This window comes from Cricetulus griseus, chromosome 9 (assembly GCF_003668045.3).
Source record: "Cricetulus griseus strain 17A/GY chromosome 9, alternate assembly CriGri-PICRH-1.0, whole genome shotgun sequence".
NCBI classification, from domain to species: domain Eukaryota; kingdom Metazoa; phylum Chordata; class Mammalia; order Rodentia; family Cricetidae; genus Cricetulus; species Cricetulus griseus.
In genome coordinates this window covers 26,983,368-26,996,990 of record NC_048602.1, presented here as the reverse complement: position 1 = coordinate 26,996,990, position 13,623 = coordinate 26,983,368, and the positions used below count along the sequence as shown (strand labels likewise).

At 55.9% G+C, this 13,623-nt stretch overlaps 2 protein-coding genes across 3 annotated transcripts in view; one reads left to right on the top strand and one right to left on the bottom strand.

Moving 5' to 3' along the window:
• The first annotated feature begins 208 nt into the window (after positions 1 to 208).
• On the top strand, positions 209 to 8,640 carry LOC113837350 (immunity-related GTPase family Q protein). 2 transcript variants are annotated; one of them, XM_035449357.1, is made up of 4 exons: positions 209 to 460; positions 841 to 963; positions 1,336 to 1,867; positions 3,015 to 8,640. In XM_035449357.1, the coding sequence occupies exons 2-4, from the start codon at positions 948 to 950 to the stop codon at positions 4,252 to 4,254; spliced, it is 1,788 nt and encodes a 595-aa protein (XP_035305248.1). In that variant the 5' UTR covers positions 209 to 460; positions 841 to 947; the 3' UTR covers positions 4,255 to 8,640. The 2 variants fall into 2 exon arrangements, with proteins under 2 accessions (XP_035305248.1, XP_027286963.1); XM_027431162.2 differs by lacking the exon at positions 841 to 963.
• Positions 8,641 to 12,424: 3,784 nt separating this feature from the next.
• Positions 12,425 to 13,623, bottom strand: part of Pinlyp (phospholipase A2 inhibitor and LY6/PLAUR domain containing) — a 7,552-nt gene continuing 6,353 nt past the window's right edge. Inside the window, exons 4-6 of the mRNA XM_035449540.1 lie at positions 13,394 to 13,546; positions 13,054 to 13,197; positions 12,425 to 12,671 (exon numbers count right to left, since the gene is read on the bottom strand). Of these exons, the coding sequence (XP_035305431.1) occupies positions 12,517 to 12,671; positions 13,054 to 13,197; positions 13,394 to 13,546 (452 nt within the window). The 3' untranslated portion in view covers positions 12,425 to 12,516. The remainder of the gene's footprint in view (positions 12,672 to 13,053; positions 13,198 to 13,393; positions 13,547 to 13,623) is intronic.

Here is a 13,623-nt window from a genome sequence, read left to right as displayed (position 1 = left end):
GTCGCAGCGCGGGGGCTTCCCGGCCGGCGCGGGGGGCGCGTGGCGATGACGTCGGCCGCGCGCGCGTTCCGTACAACGCCGAGGCTCGCTGCGCGGGCGCAGGGCTGCCGTACAAGCCTCCGCTCTCTGCGCAGGCGCCGCGGCGGGCGGGTGGGCGGGGCGATGGGCGTGGCGGGGGCGGGCTCCGCCAGTAAGCTTTCCGCGCACGCGCCTGGGCTCCGCGCATCCTACGCGCAGGAGAGAGAGAGAGAGAGAGAGAGAGAGAGATCGCGGGTCAGCGTGCTGAGCGCCGCCCAGAGCCGTCGTCTCCGCGGTCGCGGGGGCGGTGACGTCACGGCAGACCCACCCGAAGGCGTCCGGATGCCTCTGAGTCCCGACGCCCCGACCCCTTCGGCCTCCTTCGGCTCGCCCTAAGGGGCGGGGCTCCCGCCGCCATCCCGGCGAGTCTGCACCGTGCTCGGTTGGTTGGTGATGTGGGACGGGGAAGGGAGGGTCACCCCTCGAGAGTCGTCCCTCCGACCCCCCCCCCCAGTCCCCAGAGATCGGCAGCCAGATTTTCTGAGTTTTTTTTTTTTTTTAAATTAGAAAGAGAAATGCGTCCGTGTGCAGAATGGACAGACGCCCAGCTCTCCAGGGAATAGGCCCTGGGCGTTGTTGTTGTTGGGTTTCCAGGTCCTGCAGGGCGACCCTGGAGAATGCAAAGCGCAGCCCAGGCCGCAGGCATGCAGTCTGCATCTGCAGCGAGCGGGGCAGCTAGGCAAAGGGTGTCGCCGCCGGGGGTGGTGGTGGTGGTGGTGGTTGGTGGTGCACGCCTTTAATGTCTTGCCTCCTGGTTTGCAGAGCCAGGCAGGACTACGCAGTGAGACTCTGTCTTTAAAAAGCAGGGAACGACAACAAGTCTTGCGTGTTCTCGGACCCATGTCTCCCCCACCTCTTGCTTTCCAGCAATGCCTCTGCGGCAGGGTGGGTGACGTGACTGCCTTATTCCTGGAGCCCGGGAATAGGCCCTGGGCGTTGTTGTTGTTGGGTTTCCAGGTCCTCCAGGGCGACCCTGGAGAATGCAAAGTGCAGCCCAGGCCGGAGGGATGAAGTCTGGATCTGCAGAGAGCGGGGCAGCTAGGCAAAGGGTGTCGCCGCCTGGGGTGGTGGTGGTGGTGGTGGTTGGTGGTGCACGCCTTTAATGTCTTGCCTCCTGGGAGGCAGAGGCAAGAGGGTCTCCGAGTTCCGGGCCAGCCAGGACTACACAGTTGAGGCTCTCTTTAAAAAGGAGCAAACAGAGAAACAAAGTCTCGCGTGTTCTCTGACCCATGTCTCCCCCCACCTCTTGCTTTCCAGCAATGCCTCTGCCGCAGGGTGACGTGACTGCCTTATTCCTGGGGCCTCCGGGCTCGGGAAAGTCCTCGTTGATCGCTGCGTTATGCGGCAAGAATGTGGACACGGTAGAGATTCCCGAAGGACGGCCGGATTCTCAAGTCCCCAGTCTGAGAGCTGCGGCCCCGGGTCTCTTCCTGGGCGAGCTGAGCTGCCCACCCGCAGCTCCGGGGCCCTGGGCGGCAGAGGCCAACTTGCTGGTACTGGTGCTACCGGGATCTGAGGGAACCGAGGAGCCTTTGACCCCGGCTCTGGGAGAGGCAGCGCGGGCCGCCCTGGCCCGAGGCACTCCGCTGCTGGCTGTTCGGCACCTGCGTCCTGGAGATTCCCAGAATGCAGCTCAGGCCCGGGATCAGACCGCGGAGCTGCTGAACAGGGCTGGGCTGGGAGCTGCGCCTCTCTTTGTGCTGCCCCCGGACTGCAGCAGCAGTGACTGCTGCGAGGAGCTCGAGCGCCTGCAGGTGGTGCTGCGATCTCAGGCCGAGGCGCTGCAGAGGTGAGGGGACGATTCAGGCTGGGTGGGGTGATCGGGTACCTTTAGCCTAGACAGCCTAGACCCAGCTCAGCCTCCGTGGTCGTTAAGGTTCTCCAGCCCTGTTCCTAGGGAGTTAGAGGCAAGACTTTATTGGCTGTCTCTGTTCTTCCATGCCCTACCTACTTGCCTAGAACTCCCCCAGTCCCCCCACCCACCCATGAGCACAGATTTTGAGATCAAGGAGGCTCCGCCGTAAACAGGTGCTCTTCTTGACCATTCTCTGTTATTTAAAGCCTGCACCCGCCAAGGGTCAACCGGAGGGCCGGCCACAAAGGTCTTATCTCATGCAAGCTCTCTGACATCCATAAGCCCCCCATCTTTGGTGAGAATTGAGAAGAGGCCCAGGCATACGCAAATACTGTCATCAGACAAAATGCTGGACGCCGTTTCTCTGTGACATTTGCGTTCACGCTAAGACTCTTCAGCACTCCCATACTCATCAGCTTGGTTCTCAAGCGACACCCGGTTCCCATCCCTCCTTGCCCTAGCACCAAACCCTTCAGGAGCTCTATTTCCGGCTGGCCGCCCCAGCTCTTCCGTTCCCCTACTCCCTCTCAGGTCCATCCCTCCCCAGCTAGCTGACAGCTGCCTCACGGTATGGATCGAGAAGCGGCTTCATCTTCCCCAAAGCCGTTTCTCATTTGTGAGCCTCACCTGCCCCGCCAGGACTAGATGAGACTTCTCCCTTCACATGCCTCCTTCCTAACATCCACCCTTAGGGGACACCATAGGCCACAACGCAGTGGCCATTGTGTCCTCGCCTTCCTCTAAGCCTTACCCCCTAGAAGACTTCTCCTGCCCAGCACATATTTGTATATGTGGATACAGCCCTGGGCCTGAGGGCTGTATCGGGATGTCTTAACCCGGTCCTCATTTTCGGTTCTCCTCTAGATAGCCCTAAGACTCTCTTTAATTTTATGGTCCCACCCTACCTAGTTTCTTATTTGCTTTAGTTCCTGGGATTCAGAAAGTCGTTTTTTGTTTTTTAAATTTAGCCATAGTCAGATCCTTGCTCGCTCAGCCCCGCTTTTCCTGCTTTTAAAGCTCTTTCTGCCTTTGACCTTTTCCCTCCCTCCCTCCTTCTCTCCCCTACCCCCCCCCCCCGCAGGCTCCTGCCACCAGCCCAGGATGGCTTCGAGGTGCTGGGTGCAGCAGAGCTGGAAGCTGTTCGGGAGGCCTTCGAGACCGGTGGCCTGGAGGCGGCGCTGTCGTGGGTGCGCGCTGGCCTTGAGCGCCTGGGCAGCGCGCGACTGGACCTGGCAGTGGCCGGCACTGCCAACGTAGGCCTTGTGCTGGACATGCTACTGGGACTGGATCCTGGTGACCCAGGTGCTGCGCCTGCCATGGATCCCACTGAGCCCACCCCGTATCCGGCTCCAGAGCGCCCCAACGTGGTGCTCTGGGCCGTTCCCTTGGGCTCCACGGCCCTATCTCCCGCCACGACCCCTCACCCGAGCCACTACGATGCCCTGATCCTCGTCACCCCTGGGGCTCCCACCGAAGAGAACTGGGCCCAGGTCCGCTCATTGGTGTCGCCAGATGCTCCACTCGTCGGTGTGCGCACGGACGGCCAGGGCGAGAATCCCCCTGAGGCTCTGGAAGAAGAAAGGGCCGAGAAGCTCACCAATGCAAGCGGCGACGGGAACTCGGGGGATGCACGCAGCCAAGGAAAAGAAAACCCTGGCTCCGGGGGAGACGCGGGGCCCACGGCTGCTCGGAGCCCGGAGGATGAGCCGTGGGAGGTGCTGGAAGAGGTGCCTCCACCCGTCTTCCCTCTGCGCCCTAGTGGTCTCCCAGGGCTGGGAAGCTGGCTGCAGCGCGCACTGCCCACGGCTCAGGCCGGGGCGCTGCTGCTGGCACTGCCACCCGCAAGTCCCGGCGCGGCGCGGAGGAAGGCGGCGGCGCTGCGGGCCGGAGCGTGGAGGCCAGCCCTGCTAGCCAGCCTGGCGGCCGCGGCCGCCCCCGTACCAGGATTGGGCTGGGCTTGCGACGTGGCACTTCTCCGGGGACAGCTGGCTGAGTGGCGCCGGGCGCTAGGTCTCGAACCGGCGGCAGTGGCACGCCGTGAGCGCGCCCTGGGCTTGACTCCCGGAGTGCTGGCGGCTCGCACTCGCTTCCCAGGTCCCGTGACGCGCGCCGAGGTGGAGGCCAGATTGGGGTCCTGGGCAGGCGAGGGCACCGCCGGAGGCGCAGCGCTGGGCGCGCTCTCCTTCCTATGGCCCGCGGGTGGCGCAGCGGCGACAGGTGGTCTGGGTTACCGTGCTGCCCACGGTGTCCTGCTGCAGGCCCTGGATGAGATGCTGGCTGACGCTGAGGCGGTGCTGGGACCTCCAGAGCCCAACCAGTGAGGGGTGTGATGGGAGCTGGGGTGTCTGGTGACTTTGTGGCCCCACAGCCTCTGAGATTAAGGGATGAGAACTCAAACCCAGGGGCTTGAAGGAGACTGGTTGAAATCACAGTCACCGGATTTCCTGGGTTCTGAATGGGAGTAGGGTCTGAGCGCTGTTAGTTTGCTCTCCAGCTGCTGAAAGGAGTTGTGGGCCTGGAGTCCTTGAAATGGGAGCTGTCCTTGGAGTCCTTGGCTTCCAGCTGTCACCCGGCCCTTGATCTGGAAGCCTCGATTCCTGCCTGACTGTGAGTTGGACCTATGGCTGTGGGCCTGGTGCTATTGGGAGTTAGAACCCTTGGAGTGCTGGGTCCCAAAGGGAAACGAGATGTAAGTTGCCCCGGAAAGTGGACGTTGGTTGTCAATTCCTGGGTGGTGGGAAATTCCGTGGGGAATCAGGGGCCTGCTGGAGACCCTCTGGTAGGCTCGTCCACCATTTGCTCTCCAAAGACTTTGGTTTAGAGAACGTTGTCCCACAAAACTAAAAAGGAAGGGACAAGAGGTCTAGGCCTGGTGGTCTCCTGAGGGCCAGAGTTTGGGAATGGGGTTTTTGGGGTGTAGAAGAGTAGAAACCCACACTTCAGAAATACCTCCCACGGGCCCCTGGTGTACTGGGATTCTGGCAACTGCCTCTCCGTGCTTTACTGGGAAGGGGTGTGACAACTCCCACTTTATAGGTGCTGGGTGATTCAGAGTCTCTGGCATGTGTGCTCCTGTTTCTCTTTAATTTATCTTTGGTTTCTTCTGTCATAACAACCTTAACTCTTGGGCCTCAGAGTGCATCGCTCCTGCTGTTTTGGAAAGGGGGGGGGGTCCTGCTATAACAGTCTAGACTTGTCCACGTGGCCTCCTCCGGTTTCCCCAAGACGGCTGCTGCTGGTCCACACCGGATGCTGCTGTGGGCAGAGTTTCCCCACAAGGTAGCTGAGCAGGCGTTTGGTGCTGTGGGAAGGTGCCAGGAGCGAGGCGAAGGCAGAAGCCACCGTGTTGTCAGCTTTGTGTAGGTGGGAAGTGCCACCCTAAGGTTCTTCCATGTCAAAACCAGCAAAGGGGGACCCGGGAGACGGGACCGCCAGGCTAAGAGACACAGGGTAGCGGCTCATCAGCACAGCAAGGCACTGTGTGGCCCGGCCCTTGTCTCTTCTCATTCCTAGCCCATCTCCAGCAAGCCTGGTTTGTCTTTCTGATGCTTGGGTCCCAACTCAGGACTTGTGGGGCTTTTGTTTTTTTGTTGGATGCTCTGCCTACCCCCCCCCTTTTTTTTTTTTTTTTGAGACTGAGTCCTCATCCATCAGGTGTCCCTGCAGTAGCTCCTTCAAAAGCCCTCTGATCACCCCAAGCGGCTTACACTGACCCTGACCCTGACCGCCTGATCATCCCTGTAAGTAAACATCACTATCAATGATGGTTCTATTTATTTATTCATTCTTTTCTTTCATTCACCTGTGTTTTGGCTCTAGCCCCTGGCCTGTCCTTTCCTTGGGTGTACCCTAGCACCCAGAGCAGTGCCTGATACACACGGGTAGGTAGGTGCCTGGTATTTATTATTTTAGTTTATTGATCACTGGCACATGGCCTGGAATTCAGGTGATCAGTATCTTGTTACAAAAGGGGACAAGCTAGGGAGAAGCGAGCACCTGGCGGGAGAGTAAACTGGGAGCAGGCTCAGCTTGGCCACTGTCACCACTTGAATGAGTTTCACCACGGTTTCCATCTGTCAGATGAAAGGCTTAGAGCTGTAAGAGCTTCCGAGGGCTGTGTAGTTGGGTTCTACCCCTCTCTAACCTTAAACTCTCACCACTGATGCAATTTTGCCTCCGTGGGAGTCAAGGGGGCACCTGGTATGGCGGCTCATTCGTGCAATCCCAGCACTTGAAGGGGGGGGGGTGGGAGAATTAGAAGTTTTAAGGCCATCTTCAGTGACAATAGAGAGCTGCACGCGCCCCATCTCACTATTTAGTCTAGACTGACCCTGGAGTCTGTGCAGTCTGGCCCCTACCTCTTCTCATTCCCTGCCTCAGCCTCCCCAGTGCTTGGATTACAGTCCTAAACCCCAGCACCTGGCTCTCCTTTTACAGCTCTTCCTGAGATGCCTGGTGTTCTTTTCACTGAGAGCCTACATGTTCCTTACACCCGAGTGCACACATCATACACCTAATTGGAAATACTTGAATTCGTAGGTGGAGAACTCAACTCACATACCCATCTTGCCTCAATTATGTCTCTCTCATAGGTTCCATCCCCCACCCCCACCCCCACCCCAATCCTGGGGTTTGAACCTAGTTTTTAAAGCAACCACTCTATGCTGGAACTATGTCCCTAGCCCTTCACTAAGGGTGGGGTGGAGGGTTTCTGGGCAGGGGCTCTACCACTAAGTCAGACCCCCTAGTCCCTCACTGGTGGATTCTAGGCAGGGGCTCTACCACTGAGCCACACCCCCAGCCTGCCTTTTATCTTTTATTCTGAGACAAGGTCTCTCACTAAGTTGCCTGGGCTGGCCTCCTGAGTAACTGAGATCAACAGGCCTGTACCACCTCCTGGCTTCATAGTTTTTCCCAACCCGTTGATGTTTCAATGAATCAAATACAAATAAAATTTTAGGTTGAGTTTTCTCAGTGGCATCAGCCACATATGGGGTACTTAGTAGCGCATGTGATTAGTGGCCACAGTGTGTGACAATACAGATGAGAAGTGGCTCCAGGATCACAGGAGATCTACACACGAGATCCAGGGACAGAGGGTCCTACTGGGTTGGGGTGAGAGGACACTGGGCAAGTCACTGAAAAGTGGCATCTAACAAGGTGTACTGGCTGTTTTTCTTGTGTGGCAAGATGCCCGAGGAAAGCAACTGATGGAAGAAATTATATTTGGCTCAGAGATACAGTCCATTGTAATGGGAAAGTCACAGCAGCAGGAGGGTCACATTGTGTGACAGGTGGTCACATTGCAGCCACATTTGGGAAGCAGAGAGAGAGAAATAGTAGTATTTAGCTTGTTTCTCCTTTTTTTCTTCACCGCAGGACCACAGCCTGCTGAATGGTTCCTCAAACACAGTAGGTGTGAGCTCTCCTCATTTAACCTAATCTAGACACTCGTCCATAGCCACATCCGGGGAGTGAATGTAGATCGTCAGTTGACAGTACTAGCCACTGTAGCAGGGAGCCGAGAATTTGCTGTGTACAGACATGCGCGTGTCTGAGCACACACGCTGGCACCCAAACACGCTTGAACACATATCCAGCTCACATGTACCCAGCTCCTCCTGAGAGGCTTTGCACACAAACGTTAGTCTCTGTCGCCTGGACCCTACTGCCCTGGCAGCAGTAAAATCGCCAACTTGGCACCTCCTGGGACTCCTGGGAAATGCCCTGCTCCGGCTAACACTCTGGTCCTTTGCTTTATTTTATTGGTATTTTGACATAGCCTAGGCTTGCCTTGAACTCAGTAGGTAGCCGGCAATGACCTTGAAATCGATCCAGCTGCCTCCATCTCTCAAGTGCTGACCGTGTCTTATTTTGGTGCCTCCTTGCATACCTGCTTTGTGCCCTTCTGCTGTCCCTTCTCCTCGGGACAGCAGGCTCATGTTCGATGTATCAGAAAAAGCAGCATGTCATAGCCATTGTGTGTGTGCTGATAGCCACCATACTTCCAGATCAGAGTTTTTTTGTGTTTTGTGACTTGTGGGTGGTTTGTCAACTTTTTGTTGTTTTTGTTACTAGAGGGTCCAGGCTGTCTCCAACTCTTGAGCCCAGGTGTTATCTTGTCATTCTCCCGTCCTGGGTTACAGGCAGGGATGGCTGCCTTTTAAACCATGCCCCCCACCCCTTTCTCCCCCCTGAGGTAGGGTGTCTTAACTCTGTAGCTCATACTGGTCTCAAACTCATGCCTCAGCCTCTGAAGTTCTGGGATTACAGGTGTGAGGTACTACATGCAGTGCCTAAATCTTTTGTTAGGATTTTAGGCTTTTCCAGGGTGTAAGTAAAGCCGAGAGGGAAGTGCCCATCTCTGGAAGCCCCCAGATAGAAAAGGCTTAGTCTCCCTTGTGGGCAGGCCATTGGCTGCCAGCAGAATACACAAATGAAGCACCTCAGGTCACAGAGGTTCTGGGAAATGTCAGCCCTCCAGGCTGTAATTGCAAATGTGCCGTGACTCTTGGTCTTGGCCCTGTCACAAGAACAGGTTCCAAAAAATTGGTGAGTGGATGAGATACCCTCTTCAACCTAGGGGAGAGTCCTACACTTGTGGCTCGTGAAGGAACTGTCTATTGGAAGGGGGCACAAATCTGACAATCTGGTCAGCCTGTGTTGTGTTTCAGAAAAACAAATAAAAGAGAGTAGAAATCCTGTTATATGTGTTTTGGTTTTTTTTTTAATATTTGCTTTCTTAATCTTAAGTGCCTCTGTGTGGGTATGTGCTGGGGAAGGTGCTTTTGTTTGCTGAACCTTCTCCCCAGCCTTGAACTTGGTGATTTTTTTTTTTTTTTTTAATTCTTCTTTTGGTTTTTTGAGGCAGGGTTTCTCTCTGTAGCCCTGGCTGTCCTGAAACTCGCTCTGCAGGTCAGGCTGGCCTCAGACTCTGTTCTTCCTGCCTCTGCCTCCTGACTGCTGGGATTAAAGATGTGGGCCACCACTGCCTGGTGAACTTAGTGATTTTTAAGAACTTCCAAGTTTGTGATGACCAAGCAACTGAACTCTGGAGCCAGGGTGACCCATTGTTCCCAAGTTCATTCTCTCTCAGGACAAGCACTTGGGTGTGCTTTCTCAGCCTCACTCTGGATTTTGGCCACTGGGATAACAGCAAACATGATGCAATCAGAGGCTTGACAAGTGCTTATGAATTGGACTTCCTCTCTGGCTGTTCTTGGGCTCCCTGCCATCACTGCCACACTGAGAAACCTGAACTAAGGGCTGGGGATGAAACTCAATGGTGATGTGTTTCCTTAGACTTCCCCTATGAGGGCTCTGAGGTATGGCTCAGTGGTGGAGCCCCTACCCAGAATCTCCCAGTGAGGGGCTGGGGGCGTGGCTCAGTGGCAGAGCCCCTGCCTAGAATCCCCCAGTGAGGGGCTGGGGTTGTGGCTCAGTGGTGGAGCCCCTGCCTAGAATCCCCCAGTGAGGGGCTGGGGTGTGGCTCAGTGGTAGAGCCCCTGCCTAGAATCCCCCAGTGAGGGGCTGGGGGCGTGGCTCAGTGGTAGAGCCCCTGCCTAGAATCCCCCAGTGAGGGGCTGGGGGCGTGGCTCAGTGGTAGAGCCCCTGCCTAGAATCCCCCAGTGAGGGGCTGGGGGCGTGGCTCAGTGGTAGACCCCTGCCTAGAATCCCCCAGTGAGGGGCTGGGGGCGTGGCTCAGTGGTAGAGCCCCTGCCTAGAATCCCCCAGTGAGGGGCTGGGGTGTGGCTCAGTGGTAGAGCCCCTGCCTAGAATCCCCCAGTGAGGGGCTGGGGTGTGGCTCAGTGGTAGAGCCCCTGCCTAGAATCCCCCAGTGAGGGGCTGGGGGTGTGGCTCAGTGGTAGAGCCCCTGCCTAGAATCCCCCAGTGAGGGGCTGGGGGTGGCTCAGGGTAGAGCCCCTGCCTAGAATCCCCCAGTGAGGGGCTGGGGGTGTGGCTCAGTGGTAGAGCCCCTGCCTAGAATCCTCCAGTGAGGGGCTGGGGGCGTGGCTCAGCGGTAGAGCCCCTGCCTAGCATAGTTAAGGCTGCTGACACAAAGTGATCAAAGCTTTTGGTATGTAGCCTGGGCCATATTTCAATTCATTATCCTGCTTCAGCCTCCCCAGCACTGGGTTTAAAGGTGTACTTTGTCCGGCTGGAGAGGTGGCTCAGAGGGTAAGAGCACTGACTATTCTTGCAGAAGTCCTGAGTTCAATTCCCAGCAACCACATGGTGGCTCACAACCATCTGTAATGAAATCTGGTGCCCTCTTCTGGTGTGCAGATAGACATGGAAGCAGAATGTTGTATACATAATAAATAAATAAAACCTTTTTAAAATCAAGTCCAGCTAAAATCTCCCCCTGAGCTTCAAGTCTCATCTCCTAAAAGCAAGGATGAGAAGGCTAGTGCCGGCTGTGCTGAGTGAGGCCGGTAAGATGAGAGGCTATTTCTCAACGGCCACGGGGCCCACACTCATCGTTTCTGAGATTACCCAGACCTCAGCCTTCTGACTGGGGAAGAAGTCTAACTCCTGTGAGGTTTGGTCATATGACTAACTCCATCCACGGAGCTGAGAGTGTTAAGTCACTTCTGGGTCACAGTGTTTAATCATGCAGGTGAGGCACATGTAGGCACTTCCCTTTGGCAAAGACATCGGCTGACCCATGCCTGGAATGGGCAGAAACCCGATTTGGATTATGCTAAACTTGTAGAGCAAAGGAAAGCCTCAGCCTTTTGCCAGTAGGTGCTCATTCAGCAAATATACACCCCTCCCTCCCAGTGAAACTCCCACCTTGATGTTGGCTTTGGCCTGGTGAGTCATCTCGGTCACTGGAGCGCTACCAGTGCTAACCTCAATAACAACAACACAAACCTTGCGTGCACTTGACTTTCATGCTGTGAGAGCATCTGCCAGCGAATCAGTGAGGCTGAGGATGAGCCTATTCTAGAGCAAACCAGCTAGAAGGGCTATCCCAGCCCAACCTACGCACCCTTAGAATGCTTGTTGTCTGAAGTCTTCGTTTGGGTTTGGTTTGTTACATGGCATTGTTACAGCACAAGCTGACTCGCGCACTTTAGTTGTTTTCCGTGACTGAGATTAGGAAGTTGTAACTGAAGGAAGTTGTTACTGCTCTGGTTGGCGCCAACACTAGCACCTGCCGACTAATGGCCACTCTGTAAGTGGCAGCTACCACAAAGATTAGTATTTACTGAGACACAGTGTCTGAAGGGCCGTCATTGCTTTAAAGGCGGCACCCACTGCTGGGAGTGCTTTTTAAAGTAGCATTTTGCATCATACGACAACCCCGAGGTTCTCGCTGTTACCAGCCACCATTGCAGACATGAAAACTGAGCTGAGGGAGAGAGAGTCAAGTCGGGGAGAGGAGGCCAAGGCCTTTGGAATGTGTGACAGACCTGGCTTCCAATCAGGATCCCCCCCCCACCCCCCCGCATCCTAGCTGTTTGAGTCAAGGCGAGTGCCACCCACAATCTGCCTCAATGTCTCCACCTGTATAGAGGACTTGTTCACCGCCATAATCCCCGGATTCTAGAGAGTGAGGCAGAGAGTTTGAGGCTTGTCGGCACTGCATAATGAGACAGTCTCAAACAAATAACTGCAAAGCGACAAATCAAGTCCGCGGGGCTGTGATCACAACATGGTTATAAAGTATAAAATACTCAGCGTGGGAGATGGGTATTGTTGCGGTGGAAGCCTCACCCCAGCCCCTGGCATCCACATACCCTAAGAGTCTGGAATGTTATGGAGGAAGTTCCACCCAAGCCCCCTCCCCTGTCTCCCTCCAAACCCTGCTGCATCCCAAAAAACCCACCAAATGATGACCCCTCCCCCAGAGATGCTCAAGACCACTCCCATGGGGTATTTAAACTGCCCCCCCCAACCAGACTCTTGGTTTTACTCGTCTCCTGTTCCCTTCTCCTCTCTGGGGGGCTGGAAGGCTAACCAGGAGCATTGTATCCATTAAACGTGGGCTTTTCCTAATTCGGTTTGATTTGATCTGATTTGGATTCCTGTATCAGCAGAGAGGCTTCCTGGAGTGTAGAAACTTTTCAGGCGTGGTACCCCTTAATATAAAGCAAGGGCCACTTGGCCTGCCCCCACCCCTAACCCCACCCCCAGTCTTACTGTGTGGCTCTCTGACTATCCTGGAACTTACTAAGTAGACCAGGTTGCCCTCAAACTCACTGAGATGCACCGGCCTCTGCCTCCCGAGTGCTGGGACTAAAGGTGTGCGCCGCCGCCACCACCACCTGGGGCCTTTTTCTGTTTGTTTTTGAGATAAGGTCTGGCTAGGCAGATCCAGTTCAGGCTGGTCCTGAACTCACCATCCTCCACCTTCAGCCTCTGCCTGTTGTACCACACCCGTGGGGACCCTCTCTGCTTTGAGCTGGGTCAGAAAAGAACACACGGGGACCTGTACTGTTTACACCCTCCTCCCCAAGAAGCATCTGGTCACAAAGACCGAGGTTTACACTGTTCATCGGTTTTAATTTACGGGCGCCTGGGGAGCAGCAGGCTGAGGGCAAATGGGGACCTCAAGTCACATCCTCTTTAGTTCGTCACTCACCCCTCCCAGGGGGGTAGGGGGCTGGCAGGCAGTCTGCCCTGCGCAGGAAGTAGAGGTAGGAGGAGGAAGGCACCTCGGCTCCAATCTTGGTGTGGCAGGCGCTCTCTGTAGCGCAGCCTCTCGTGGCAAATTTCGTGTTGATAATACCTGTGAGGGCGTTCAGAAATGGAGTCAGCCTCTTCACGACCCCGGGAGTCTAATGCACACCTCCTCCAACCCGCCCCAGATCTCTGGAACTCCGCCCTGGAGTGGGGAAGTTTGGACCTCTGCTTCTGACACACACACACACACACACACACACACACACACACACACACACACACACGCTCGCGCGCGGCGCACACACACACACACACACACACACACAGAAACACACACACACACACAGAAACACACACACACACACACGCACGCACGCACGCACACACACACACACACACACACACACACACACACACACACACACACACACACACACACACACACACACACACACACACACACCATCAAAGCCTATGCACCAGCTCACCAGCCTGCACGTTGCCTGCAAAATAGATACAGTGCGTTTCCCGGCCCACGCAACGGGCTGCCTGGGTTCCTGGGCACGTCTCTTGGAAGGGCGCAATGCAGGAGGGGCACATCAGGCCGTTCTCGGTTCGATTGTTCAGGGGAGCTGTGAATGAAGGTGGGGGTACAAAGCAGATGGGAAGAATTGTTACCCCCACCCCTACCCCCAACATCCTCAGAACCTGGGGATCGTGGAGTTGGTTGGTCTGCCACTCAGGGAAGGAACCGAGGCCCCGAAGCAGCCAAGGGCTTGCTTGGCAGATGTCACAGGGCGGGCATACTGTTGTCGGGGTGGCACTTACGGGGCACCAGGACACTGTTGCAACCGTCGCTCTGACAGCAGTGGGCGTTGGACACCATGTAGTCATTGGGGCTCATGGTGGTAGATACGAAGCCGGAGTAGCAGTCTTTAAACTTCATGCAGGTCTTGAAGGTGTTCACTGACTTTCGGCCCTCTGCAGAGTGGGGACAGGAATTAATCACTCCCTCCCATTGACAGGAACTCTCTCTCTCTCTCTCTCTCTCTCTCTCT